This window comes from Sceloporus undulatus, chromosome 4 (assembly GCF_019175285.1).
Source record: "Sceloporus undulatus isolate JIND9_A2432 ecotype Alabama chromosome 4, SceUnd_v1.1, whole genome shotgun sequence".
NCBI lineage: Eukaryota > Metazoa > Chordata > Lepidosauria > Squamata > Phrynosomatidae > Sceloporus > Sceloporus undulatus.
In genome coordinates this window covers 23,317,609-23,332,299 of record NC_056525.1, presented here as the reverse complement: position 1 = coordinate 23,332,299, position 14,691 = coordinate 23,317,609, and the positions used below count along the sequence as shown (strand labels likewise).

The 14,691-nt window shown below is 41.0% G+C and overlaps 1 protein-coding gene across 1 annotated transcript in view; it reads right to left on the bottom strand.

Annotated features, from left to right (window-relative positions):
* Positions 1–11,255: 11,255 nt before the first annotated feature.
* Positions 11,256–14,691, bottom strand: part of BCAS1 (brain enriched myelin associated protein 1) — a 79,081-nt gene continuing 75,645 nt past the window's right edge. The window contains exon 12 of the mRNA XM_042466241.1: positions 11,256–12,837. Coding sequence (XP_042322175.1) covers positions 12,763–12,837 — 75 coding nt within the window. The 3' untranslated portion in view covers positions 11,256–12,762. The remainder of the gene's footprint in view (positions 12,838–14,691) is intronic.

Here is a 14,691-nt window from a genome sequence, read left to right as displayed (position 1 = left end):
CGCCATCGGGCCTGAAGAAGAAGAGACCTCCTTCCTTGCCAACTGTCATCTTCTGGCCTGGAGGGAGTGAAAGGACAGGCACAACGCCATCGGGCCTGAAGAAGAAGGCCCTCCCTCCTTGCCAACTGTCATCTTCTGGCCTGGAGGGAGTGAAAGGACAGGCACAACGCCACCAGGCCTGAAGAAGAAGAGACCTCCTTCCTTGCCAACTGTCATCTTCTGGCCTGGAGGGAGTGAAAGGATAGGCACAACACCATCGGGCCTGAAGAAGAAGGCCCTCCCTCCTTGCCAACTGTCTCGGGCCTGGAGGGAGTGAAAGGACAGGCACAACGCCATCGGGCCTGAAGAAAGAGACCTCCTCCTTCCTGCCAACTGTCATCTTCTGGCCTGGAGGGAGTGAAAGGACAGGCACAACGCATCGGGCCTGAAGAAGAAGGCCCTCCTCCTTGCCAACTGTCATCTTCTGGCCTGGAGGGAGTGAAGGAAAGGCACAACCCCATCGGGCCGTGAAGAAGAAGGCCTCCCTCCTTGCCAACTGTCATCTTCTGGCCTGGAGGGAGTGAAAGGACAGGCACAACGCCACCGGCCGAAGAAGAAGAGACCTCCTTCCTTGCCAACTGTCATCTTCTGGCCTGGAGGGAGTGAAAGGACAGGCACAACGCCATCGGGCCTGAAGAAAAGGCCCTCCCTCCTGCCAACTGTCATCTTCTGGCCCTGGAGGGAGTGAAAGGACAGGCACAACGCCATCGGGCCTGAAGAAGAAGGCCCTCTCCTTGCCAACTGTCATCTTCTTCGGCTTGGAGGGAGTGAAAGGAAAGGCCCGACACCATTGGGCCTGTAAGAAGAAAGCCCCTCCATCCTTGCCAGCTGTCATCTTCTGGCCTGGAGGGAGTGAATAGACAGGCCCAACGCCTTCGGGCCCAGCCTCAATTAAGAAGAAGAGCCCTCCCTCCAGTCCATCTGCCTTGGTCCAGGCCTCAGAGGGAGAGAAGAAATGCTGGACTTTCCCCCTTCCCCACCACTATTCCCTTCTCCTTTTGTGTCGTGCCTTTTTAGATTGTAAGCCTGAGGGCAGGGAACCATCTAATTAAAATAAGAGCAGGGTATAAAACTGTAAATAGATAGATAGATAGATAGACAGACAGACAGACAGACAGACAGATAGATTTACCTATGACCAACTGGCTGCCATATTTTGGACCAGTTGCAGCTTCCAAACGTGGCACAAGGGTTGCCCCGCGTTACAGAAATCAAGATGAGAGGTTACCAGTGAGTGTACAACAAGTTCTAGGTCCCTCCGTTCCAGGTAGGGTCGCAGCTGGCATATCAGCCAAAGCTGATAACAGGCAATCTGAGACGACAGTTGAAGTGACAAATCCAGAAGTACATCCAAGCTGCGAACACAGTCCTTTAGAGGAAGTGTAACCCCGTCCAGGACTGGTGAACATATCTCCATACCCAGATTAGGGTTACCTATAGCGAGTACCTCCTTTTTGTTTGGATTCACCACAAGTCTGTTTTCCCTCATCCAATCCATTACTGACCTCAGACAGTCATTCAGAGGGGAGATGCCTTCCTTGGTCACTGAAGCAGTCTGAGACATAGGCCCGTTACAGACTGCCCCAAAGGGGCGGTTTCGGGCCACTGCTGGTTGCAGCGCGGAGGAGTCGCAGCAGCCAAACTGTGTGACTCCTCCGCGCTGCAAAGGAGCGCGAAAATCGTGCTCCTTCCGGCAACCTAGAAGAGACGCCGCAAGTGCCAAAGCGCGCACCTGCAGCATCACTTCTGGGCCGCGACATGCGGACACAGAGCGTCCGCTACGTCAAAATGGCGGCGGCCATGTGGAACGGGCGCCGCCATTTGTTACGGACTCTGTCCGTAATAGGAGTAGGGGCGTCTAGAAGAGACGCCCCTTTTTCAAACTGGGACGTCCTGAGGACGTCTGAAATGGCGGTGTGTAACGCGGCATAGAGAAACAAATTTGGGTGTCATCAGCATACTGATAACACCCCACTCCATGTCTCTGGATTATCTCACCCAGCGGCTCCATGTAAATGTTAAACAGCATGGGAGACAGGATGGCGCCCTGAGGGACACCAGATGATAGCTCTCTTTTAGAGGAGCAACTGTCTACCAGCATCACCATCTGGAACCTGCCCAAGAGGTAGGAACGGAGCCATTGCAGTGCAGAGCCCCCGATTCCTAACTCCCTCAAGCATTCCAGAAGGATACCATGGTCAATGGTATCGAAGGCTGCTGAGAGATCCAAGAGCACTAACAGGGCCACATTTTCCCTGTCAATGCCCAGATGGAGATCATCAACCAAAGCGACCAAGGCAGTCTCCACTCCATATCCTGACCTGAAGCCAGTTTGAAATGGATCAAGATAATCAGTTTCATCCAAGACTGCTTGGAATTAATTTGCAACTGCCCTCTCGATCACCTTGCCCAAAGTGAGTGGCAGTTCATTTCTAGTTTTCCAGTGGGCATATACACATTCACCCTCCCTAAGCTTTCCCCACTAAAGCAAAGCCCTGTGACTTGCTTTGGAAGAGAACTCCTAGAGGCTTTAAAAATGTTTTGCTTAGTGTATAGTGGAGTCAGGACTGACAGAATCAAAGAGCCAGGATTTTTTATTAGTAGACATTAAGGGCCTGAACAGACAGGCCAAAATAAAGCTGCTTTGGGCCACTTTGGAAGTGTGCTTTTTAAATGATGCATGTGTCCTAAGAGGCCAGAAAGCACAAAAAGGCTGTAATGAGCTGACTACAAACCAGCCAATCAGAAGCCAGAGGCCCTAAGCCAATCAGGTGCTGGCTTAGGAATTTGAAGATTCCGTTTGGCAGTTGGCCGTAGTCAGTTGGGGTTAAAATGTTGAGAGATGAGGTTGGATTTTAGAATCCTGAAGGTTGAAGCGGGAGTTGAGTTGAGGAGACAGTTAGGGGAAGAGTCTGTTCCAGAGGGGAACTTGGTTATAGTCTAGAGCAGGGGTAGGCAATCTTTTTGAGCCGGGGGGTCGGGTTGCTGTCCCTCAGACAACTGGGGGGCCGAAGCCAAAAAATAAATAATTAAATAATTTTTTAAAAAATTAAATATATAAATAAACCAGGACAAATGTAGGACAAAATTTTCAAATGAAAGACACTTTTTTTAAAAAAAGGAGGACATGCGAAAAAATTTGCTGATTTTTAAAAAAAATGTTAATAGAAATGCATGTTTCTGAGGCTTCTATAGACAATTGCCCCCCAAAGGCCCCGGCGACAATCTGTGCCCAGAAATATCCAAAGGCTGGTCTGCGATATATATTTTATCCACGCTACTATATTATATCATACTGGGAACCTGCCACATAAGAAAGGGGGTTCGTTACATAAATTGGGTGGCAGCGGGGTAAGAAAAGAAAACCCCATCGGACTGCCATAAGAAGGAGTGTTGTTTGTGTTCGTTACAAAGCCATGCTCCAGTCCTAAGTACTGGAGTGCAGCTTTGGCGCAACTTCTGGCCTCTTAAGATACATGTATCATTTAAACATCATACCTCCAAAGTGACCCAAAGTAGCTTTATTTTGACCTGTCTGTTTGGGCCTTAAGACAATATTTGGGGCCAACGCCACCCCATCCTCTGGTTTCTTCGATTCCCTCAGAGTTAATCCGCAATCATGCTGTGTAGTAGCTGGAAATAAGTTTCCCCAGAAATAGTGTATTATTGTGAGCAGAGGTATAGCTACAGAAGTGGGAAGAGGTGGGAATGAAGGCATCACTCCTTAAAATAAAAATTCTCCTCCACTATGAAATTTTCCTTTGATTCTGGAAATATGTAGCATTGCAGAGAGTGAGACAGTGAAGATCATTCACATCTTGGATGTTTCTATTGGATGTGCTTACATTCCCGTGGGAACTTTGCCAAAACTCACTCTCTCTCACGCACACACCACTTATAACCCTGGTTATGAGTCATTGGTGGCTGGGTTTTGAGTCAGCAAGGACATCTCTTGGTGGACATGAAAAATGGTAGAAAGTGCTTTAGTTAACACTGCATCCCCTGCTACCTTTGATCAGTTTTTTTCTGAATCTATATATAAATTCACTAAAATTTGTAATAACCCTTTTTTGCTCACTGCCTTGGTTTTGTGGAAGAAATGGAGGCATCTCTTGGCTCCCTACCCTTCCCCTTTATGGCCTTTTCTTACTCACCCTCCTTTCCAGAGCCCAGAAAAATACTCACAGTTTTGAGGTTGGGAAGTTTATGGCCTATATACAATTAGGGACCTGTTCCGCAATGGGACAACTATCACAGCAGAGCAACTAATCGGTACTCTAGGCCCTGGTCATCAGAACTGGTATAAAATAATACAGATACAATTATTCTTAAAGAAACTGCTTCAGATACAGGAATATCCTCGCCCACTTACTTTTTTTGAAAACATGTGCGTCTTTCCGGCTATATATTCTACAGGTCAAATAGCATGCATATATAATTGTCTGCTAGAAGAAACATTTGGGAACTCAACGCTTCATAAGGCAGGATGGGAAGCAGAACTTTCCCTTTCATTTGATCGTAAGACCTGGGAAAATATATGGACACATTTACCATTTAAAACTAGGTCCATTGCCATTAAAGAGAATACTATCAGGTTGGTCCATCAATGGTACCTCACCCCAGTCAAATTGGCTTGTATGTCTACCAATGCTAATCCAAAATACTGGAGGGGTTGTGAAGGTAGGGGAATCTTTGTACATATGTGGCTGAATTATCCCTTAGTTTATGAGTACTGGACAAAAAATTTACAACTGATCTCCAAGATCACTAAACAAAGTATACAATTATCACCACTCCTGCTCCTGTTCTCCATTTTTATGAATGAAAATAAAGCCCTGCAGCATAAAGAACTTATTAGTTTGCTTCTGGCTGTTGCCAGGCTTGAAATAACCAAGAACTGGAAAACTGGAAAGTTGAATATTGCAGGATGGTGGACTAGACTCTGGGATTTGTGGTTAATGGAGAAAATGGCAGATAATAACAACAGAGCAAGAGACTTACAGTCTGGGTTGACCTTTCATAAGATTTGGCACCCATTTGTTGAACACATCCAGCAAGATTTAGTTTCTAGACATCCCCCAATTTTAGCTAAATTTTTATGGAAAGATGTCTTTCAGGATCCCTGAATCTATAATATTCAGGGCCTTATCTGGGTTATTGCCTGTATTTATTGTTGTTTTGGTGTACTGTTTGTTGTCGTGTTTTGTTTTAGAATGTATTAATAAAATTTTAATTTTAAAAAGTGCTTTAGATTAAGGAAGGACTCATGCATCTCTGTAGAGCTTGTTGAACCTTTCAGATCTAGCAGCATAGCCATTGGTTGGAATATTTCATGCTTTTCAGTATTTCAAACAAAAGCTGGGGCACAAGTAGCTAAGTGACATCAGAATGGGGTCAAGATGGCAAAATTTATTAGTGAGGAAGAACACACAAGCTAGTACAGACTGCAACTATTTGCTTTTCCCTGAGCCTATTGGGATGGGTAAGATCCCACCACTTCCTTTTCTCAACCCCCCTCCCCCTATTGAGTTAATTGAAAACAAACTACTTTGGTACTTTGATCTCAGTTTGGAGCAACTGAAGTAAACTGGGGATAAAGGAGGAAAGTGGGAAGTAGAGAGAGATTTTAAAAGTAGCTAAAAAAGTGGGATGGCAATGGATTAATTGGGATAGTCCTTTCCAAATCAGGACAGCTGAAGGGTATAAATACATAATACGATTACAGAAATACATATCAAATATCTTTACACTATACTGTTTCTCTAGCAGCTCCTTGTTTAAAAGCATTATATACCACAGTTCATCTCAATTATACTGACATTAAAACATTTTCTATACTGTACATTGCAAAGTAGAACCAGTCATTAAAACATATTAGCAATTGGCTCAATAAACTTTTAAACCTGAGAAGCCACAGTCATGTTTAGTAAAACTTTCTAATGAAGTCAGATATCAATATATAATACATTCAGAAGTCAGGTCCTTAAAATTGCCAGCATCAGGGAAAAGCAGCCAGATTACTTACAACTGTTAATATAAAAGCTGTTAGAGGTTGAGATGTCAGCACAGTATTATTTTCAGCACATTTTCATCTCCAAAAGACCTCCCAAAAAACAAAAACATAAAAGGGAAATACAAAGTGGGATAAGGGCATAAGGGCACCTATTTGCATAAAATCTGCATATGTACACGCACATTTGAAAATAATTACTGCAATTAAAATTAATTACGGGTTGAGTCTCCCTTATTCAAAATTCTTGGGACCAGAAGTGTTTTGGATTTATTCCTCCCCCCCCCCCCCCCCCCCAGATTTTGGAATATACATAATGAGATGTCTTGGAGATGGGACCCAAGTCTAAACATGAAATTCATTTATGTTTCATATGCACCTTATAAACATAGCCTCAAAGTAATTTTATACATAATATTTTTAATACTTTTGTTTGTGAAACAAAATTTGTGTAGATTGAACTATCAGAAAGCAAAGGTGTCACTATCTCAGCCACCCATGTGGGCAATTTTGGAGTATTTCAGATTTAACTCCAGATAAGGGAGACTGAGCCTGTACGCCGAATAAAAATGCAAAGGCTGACATTCTGCATTGCAGTTAAGGACTTATATTCTAGATTTATGGATTTGTAATTGGTCCATATTAGCTAATACTATGTATTCATGATTGTGATAATAGTACCATGATCATAACTGCTACCCTCACCTTAAAAGCCAGCAGCCTTCCTGTTCAATGGCGGTCTGTTTTGATGGCAATCGGGGTGGCACAGGGTGGCATTTCCAGCCTCCTCCCACCAATGAACAAGGCTATGATAAGGCCTTGCAACAGGTGTCCTTCTTCTGATTGTCACACCTTTGTTTAGTGGTGGAAAAAGTCTGGAAACCTCATCCTACTGAGTCTCAGCTCAATGCAATGCTGGCTGTTAAAGTGGATTTGGGGGTTCTATCAAGGTGATGCTACTTTGTTACATATTCATAACTAAATAGATGATGTGGGATATAGGCCAACATGTGTCCTTGTAGTGTAGAAGACTGACCAGGAAAAACATGTGCTTCTTTCAATTAAAGACTTGCCCTCTTATTGTTCTTCAGACAGAGGAGGTTTTTTAGCTGCCCTCAAATTGACCTCAACTCATGATGACCCTGTGTAGGAGACACCTCCAACCCCCAACTCCCCCGGTCTCCACCACTCTGCTTAGGTCTTGTATATTCAGACCGGTGACCTTTCTCCATTTGAAATGTGTCCTGCTCTGCTGGCTGGTGCATCCACCACTGCCACCAGTCACTTGCTCTGAGGTCAGAATGAGAAGTCCAGGCATGTGGATGACACCCAGTACTGATTGTTCATTTTACGTTTATGTCTGTAGGGCGTGGCCCACAGGCTTGAATTACTTTTTATAGATCGCATGCTTTGTATTTTAACATTTTTAAAAATACATTCATTGCATTTGAGTGCAACACACTGTTTAAATAAAATTGCCGAGTGTCCATCTCCCCTAAACTTTTTGCTCATCCACCTAGAAATTGTAGTACATGCACTGGTAACCTCTCGTTTGGATTTCTGTAATGCGCTCTACATGGGGCTACCTTTGTATCAGGTTTGGAAGCTTCAGCTGGTTCAAAATGCTGCAGCCAGATTGATCATGGGAACACCTAGATCAGATCATATAACACATGTGTTAAAATCCCTTCACTGGCTGCCAATTCGCTTCCGGTCCCAGTACAAAGTGTTGGTTATTATCTTTAAAGCCCTAAATGGCTTGGGCCCAGGTTACTTGAGGGAACGCCTCTCCCCACACAATCCGCCCCGCACCCTCAGAACTATGGGGAAATTATTACTTGAACATCCTAAAGTGAGACTGGTGACAACCCAGCAGAGGGCCTATACGGCTATAGCGCCTACTCTCTGGAACGGACTCCCGGAAGATATCCGCCTTAGCGGGTCATTGGAAGCCTTCAGAAAGGCATTAAAAACCTACCTCTTCCAACAAGCCTACCCTCTCGACTCTCTTTAGAGACTGTACTCCCCAACCTGACTATGTTACTGTAAATATTTTTGATTATTTAATTTTATTTAATTGTGCTATTTTTAGATAATTTTATTGAATTGTTAATACTGTACTGCAATTGTAATAGTAATTGTATTTTTAACTGTTTTTATGCTGTATTATGATTCTAAATATTCCAAATATTCCTCCCTAAACTATAAATCCCAGAATTGTACAGGATGACATCGCAGATATAATTGTGTAGTACAAATCACAGTGCTATAAACATATAGTGCAATAAAGGCCTCCCCCTCTGTTTGTTTATACATGAGGATCAATAATACTTGTGTCCTTTCCTACATTCCTATATGATACAGTCCATTCTACCACTTCAAACATCTACTACCTCTTTCTGTCAAAAGTTCTGTACTGGCCTTTGGCATTCTAAAACTGTTCCTATGTTGGCTTGGAAAGAAATTGCAAGAAAAGATTTTTTTGGGGGGGGGGCAGTATCTGCTTCATCTGTGATTCTTTCCTCAAAACACTCATTTCAGCAGTTGCATAAGGGGATCGGCACACCTTCAGTACAGCTGGTGCAGAACTTCCTGTTTTTGCACTTCATCTGTGGCTAAGCTGAGATGTTAATGAGACTGAAGGCGTACGAAATGGAAGAAAGAATCTGTGGTTCTCCCAATACCTTTGTTTCATACTTTCAAGTGAAGGAACAGGAAAACAGCACAGCTTTTCTCAAGGATGTAGATATGTGTGCAAGAGGAGAAAGAAAGGAGAGAGAAAGAGAGAGAGAGATGAGATTGCAATGTTACTAGTTTCATAATTTGCTTTTCCTCTTCTTTCATAACCATACATTAAAACACATACATCAATCTATTGCACAAGCCACTGTATATGAATGAATCAGCTGTACATGAGATGACACACCAGTCTAGTAACAATGTTCTTAGCTCAGTTTGTAGTATGTTATTTTATTTATTGATTTATTTATTTCATTGTTATGCCGCTTTTCTCCCAGAAATGGTCCCAAGGTGGCTCACAAATAAAAACATTTTAAAAAACCCTTTACAATAAAAGTTTTAGAAACAATTAAAAACATCAAATAAAAACAATATAAAATTTCATACATTAAAAAACAAACAAACCATAACTACAACACACCCCACATGACCATATAAATGCCATCCTATGATTGTGTATTAAAAAGCTTTCTGAATAAAATTGTTTTTGCATGCTGATCAAAGGAAAGCATGGAGGGGGCCAGTCTAGCCTTCCTTGGAAAGGCATTTCGGAGGGTAATTGCAGCCACCGAGAAGGCTTTTTCTCATGTCCTCACTAAGCAAGCCTGCAATGTGTACTGGGACTAAAAGAAAGCCTTCCCTTGAAGATCTTAGGGCTCTGAAAGGTTCACATGGAGAGATATAAGGGCAAAATTGACCAGCATGATACGCCAGCTTGGGGGCGGTGTGGGGGCCCTGGTGTTTAGATGATACATGCCCCAATAACACCCCAAGCTGGTGTCACATTGCCCACCTGCCCTGAAGGCGGTTGCAGTGCTCTAACGGCACGGCATTTATATGCCGCACGGCATAGGACTGCCAAAAAGGTGCCGCCATGACAGAAAGGGAGGCTTTTTCTGCCCCAAAAAGGAGCAGCATAAGGAGTGGCTGGAAAAATTCTGGATTGGGGTTGCAGTGTGAGCCCCTTTAGCGCTATGGTCTCTCATATAGTCTGGAACTAAGCAGTATAGGTTTTATAGGCATAGGGTTTGTAAAAGCTCAGGGCCAAGTTATTTGAAGGATCATCTCTCTCTTTATGAGCCTATCTGGGTTTTGAGATCTTCTGGGAAGACCTTCTCTCTGCGCCATCAGTCTCACAGCCATAAGGCCTTCTCAGTGGCTTCCCTCAGGCTGTGGAAATCTTTCAGATTGACGACCATCTTGCTATCCTTTCATAGGCAGGTGAAGATCTGGTTTCACTTGGTCTTTGAGGGCCAGCTACTCAGGGAGAAAGGGCCTTTTATGTGCTGTGTTGTTTAAATTCACTGTTTTTAAAGAATATCTTGCTTTTAACTGCTTTTAACTTTATATTTTAACTTTTCTGTAATGTAAATTTTTAGCCATACCTGTTTTAACTTTTGTGAGTTGCCTATAGTCCAGACTGGGCAAAAGGTGTGATGATGATGGTGGTGGTGGTTCCACTGCCGAACCACTCTTGCTGTCAGAGTTCCTTCTGACATTCAATTGGATCTACTCTCCTTTAACTTCAGATCATTAAACTTGGTCTTATCGTCTGGGCCAGCGGAGAATAGGCCTTCCCTCTCCTCTGTGTGACAGCCCTTGAGGTATTTAAAGATTGCAATCATGTCATCTCTCAGTCTTCTCTTCACCAAGCTAAATGTGCCCAGCTCCTTCAACTTTTCTTCATATGTTTTGTTCTCCATACCTCTTATCATCTTTGTTGCTTTTTCTGAACCTGCTCCAACTTGTCTATATCCCTCTCGAAATAAGACACCCAGAACTTAATGCAGTATTCCAGATGAGGCCTGACCAGCACAGAGTATTGTGGGACTGTTGTTTCCCTTGACTTGGAAACTATGCTTGTATTAGTGCAGGCTAAAATAGCATTCACCTTATTTGCTGCAGTATCACACTGCTTGCCCATATTCAACTTGTGATCAACAATAATCCCAATGTCTTTTTTCCATGCAGTACTGTATCCCCCATCCTATAAATGTACATTTGGTTTTTATTGCCTAAATGTAGAATTTTGCATTTGTCTCTACTGAATTTCATATTATTAATTTCTGTCGAATTTTCTAGTTTATCTAGGTCCTTTAGATTGCTGTTCCTATCTTCCCATGTGTTAGCCACCCCTCCCAGTTTTCACTCTTCTGTAAACTTGATGTATCTCTCATCCTATGAATATGCATTTGGTTTTTGTGGCCTAAATGTAGAATTTCACATTTGTCTCTATTGAATGTAATATTATCAATTTCTGCCCAGTTTTCTTGTTTATCTACTTTGCAGTTCTGTTCCTATCTTTCCATGTGTTAGCCACCCCTCCCAGTTTTCTGTCATCTGAAAACCTGATAAGGATTCCCTTATCAAGCCCATAAAAGGCATTAAAAACTAGTAACAATGAATTATAACCTTCAGTTAAGAGACAGAAAATGTAAATGACTTTTCTTAAGGAATATTTATTGAATCAGATGAAAATCAAAATATACAACCATGTAGAATTCAGGTGCTAGTTTAAATTATAATATTAGTCTTATTTTCCCTCACTTTTACAGTAATGTATATATCAGAATTTCTGATATAAATACTTTAAAACTTGCATCACAGGACCTTTATAAAGCAGGCAATATTGTGTTCAGTCTTACAATCTGGTGTTTTTTCAAAAAGAAATTAGGTTTAAGTATAGGTATTTTAAAAAGTTTCTGAAATATGGAAGGTTTTTCCCCCTCTCATACAATACAGTCCTATGCACATCTGTCCTGAAATAAATCCCATTGAGTTCAACGAGGCTTGCAGATGAGTATAAAACTGCATTCTTATGTCTGAAAAGATATTAACATAAAAGTAAATACATCCTTTGAGTTAGTAAAAGAAAGGGCTCTAGGTCTGCCCCCTTGTGTTGCATTCTTGTTAATACTTTATTTTTTGTTTTTATAAAGCTAATTTCCCCCATTTTATTACATCAAGGCAGAAAGAGGTAAGAATTAGTGAGAAGTCCTATACAGTTTCAATAATATTAATAATGTAAAAATCAATTTGAAGAATACTCTTGAAAGCTTATGATTCAGAATCCTTTCTACTTATAACAACGAACAATTAAAAAAAATTGATGCACAGGTTATCAAAAGGCATTTTTGATGGTTGTTTTAAAGCTTTATACGTATTTCTCCCCTGCATAATGTTTCCCTACAATGAAAATCTTTCTCATCACATGCATCTAACCCTATTTATATTTAACCTGCCCCCCCCCCCCATTTTTATTATTGGGTGACATCTTGGATATGTTTACTCACTCCATCAAATTTTAAAGTACACGTCTCATTTAGGATTTTAGCATTAGAATGCTTTCTTGCCTTGTGCTAAATTTAGGAGTTTAAATTAATTAGGTAGAATTTGATTAATGACCCAAGCTTTTTAGAGCTTGGAAAAGTTACCCTTGGGATTACAACTACCAGTTTGTGGTCCAAAAAAGTAGCATTGCCAAGTTGAACCTGAAATACCCCAGCCAAAGGTATGTACAAACCTACCTTTGCTGATCTCTATCCTGGTTTAAAAAATGGCATTTTAAGAAAACATGGGGTGGATATTTCATATCAGAATGACTTGGGGAGTGCAGTGTCCACAATCTACTCATCTCCTTACCCCTTACACTTGTATTGCTCTCTTTCCAGCAACTTACTAGCCATGCTAGTCACTGACTTCTCTATTGTTTTAACAGTCTGCCCATTGTACCTCAGTGACTTGCTGTTTGTTATTTACTAGCCTTTAAATTTAAAACATCATCAAAATGTGCATCGTTCTTTGCTTCAGTCATAGCACTTGTTTTGCTTATTTGGAAATAGCCATTTAAAGCAGGAGGGTGGGATAGGTGGGAAGGTGAGAGCAAGGCATGATCCAAAATAAGTCATTTTTATAAACTGCAAGGAGAAAAATGATGAAGATCAAATGATTCTTGAGCTACTTCAGAATATTCATTACTTGGGTTTCACATAAGGCACAATGGACACTGGATCTGTTTGTACTCCTGCATCAGACATCCGTTTGGGGCTCTGAAAGAAAAAAAACAACAACAGAGAGAGATATATGTATTGCTGAAGATGCTTAGACAATGTTGGAGTCATGCATAGGTATTTTGTATTCATGTTCATACTGTTTGTAGGCCTCTTTATGCAGATACGAAACAGGCTTAGCTAGGGTGGTGTGTACATTTCTTAATAAAAAAATTCTGTGGCAACATGGAATTTTTATGTTAAAAGCAACTTGTAAAAATAAACAAAGTGATTCTGATTTTTATATTTTGTTCTGGTCTTATTAGTTATGTGGAGGACCTTACAACCTCATACTAGCTCACTAGAATCAGCATCATTCTTACTCAGAGAAGGGCTGCTGCTTTTTGTTTACATGTATAAGGACTAGAAAATTGTATAAATGAATTATTTATTTACTTTATTTATATGCCGCCTTTCTCCTAGGATGGGACCCGAGGTGGCTTCCATATTTTGCACCAGTTGCAAATTCTACACTTTTTCTGTGCTTATGCTGAATCACAAAATACATACAGTCCTGGCCATTACATTTAAAAACTCATGCCACAATAAATGTTCATTCTTTGATGTGTCAGAAGACATCCTTTAAAAAAAATCATCATGTTATTTATACAATGAACTTTATCCTGTCTGAATTCTTCCTTGTAACTAATAGGGCTTTATGAGTACAGGAAGGTGGACAGGAAACTGTAAAAAGTAGTTTATCCACTTCTTACACATCACCATTCTTTACTGTTCTTATGGATACTGTTACAACTGCACAATAGCATTTGTTTAAGTCTTAAACAAAAGATAAGTCACTGGTTGTTGCCAAGGGATCCCAAGAGCATTCACTTTCCCCTTTAGCTTTCTTTATGCCTGGGTGCTGCTTTGAGATATTTCTAGTATACTTGCCATTATTATTATTATTATTATTATTATTATTATTATTATTATTATTATATCTAGTGGACACTGCTTAAATGATTTACAGTTTTTTAAAAAACAAAAACAAAACATAGGCATAAACTCAGGCTCTGCCCAAAGGTTCACAATCTAAAAGAGATGGCACACAGGTAAAGCCAACTAGAAAGGGTATGAACTCAGCTGAAAAAATGTTGAACAAGACTATAACACATGCAGTCAGATTCACAAACTAAACTGCATTTCACACCAACTGTTTTCAAAACAATTGTAATTTTCTTTGAGTAGTCTTTTTTCCTTTTACTTAGATACAGACATATTCAAATGAACAGAACTACTTTGCACCATTCTATAGCCCACACAAAACAGAAGAAAATAAATTTGCAGCTGGACAGCCTAAGTCTCTCAACTATTCTGGTTTGATTAGGACACTATAGACTTTTGGTGGATCAACATCATCATAATCATAATTCCCCTCATTTCCTGATTGTCTGCTTTTTGGTTATAGATAATTTGTTTTTGACTTGTGGGGTTCCTAAGGCAAGATTTGTCCAGATGTAAGACTGCCTTTGCCTTCCTCTGAGGCTGAGAGTGTGTGACATGGCTGAGGTCACCTGATAGGTTTCCATGAATGAATGAGAATTTGAACCCTGGTATCCAGAGACACAGTCCTATACTCAAACCATTATATCACACTGGCTCTTAATTCTGATATTTGTCTTGCAGTCTTAGCAACATGTTTAATTATAAACCACTATGTAAGAAAATAGTAACTGACAATAATTACGATGTTTTAACAGTAAAATGTGTCAGTGCTTGTAACAGTGGAGAGTAGTAGAGACATGGGCTTAGTCATCATGTCTTCTCTAGACTTTTTCTAAAGGTACTAGATCCTATTTGATTTTAGCAGTTCAGCTCTGATTAGTATTTGAATGGGAGACCTGCAATGAATAT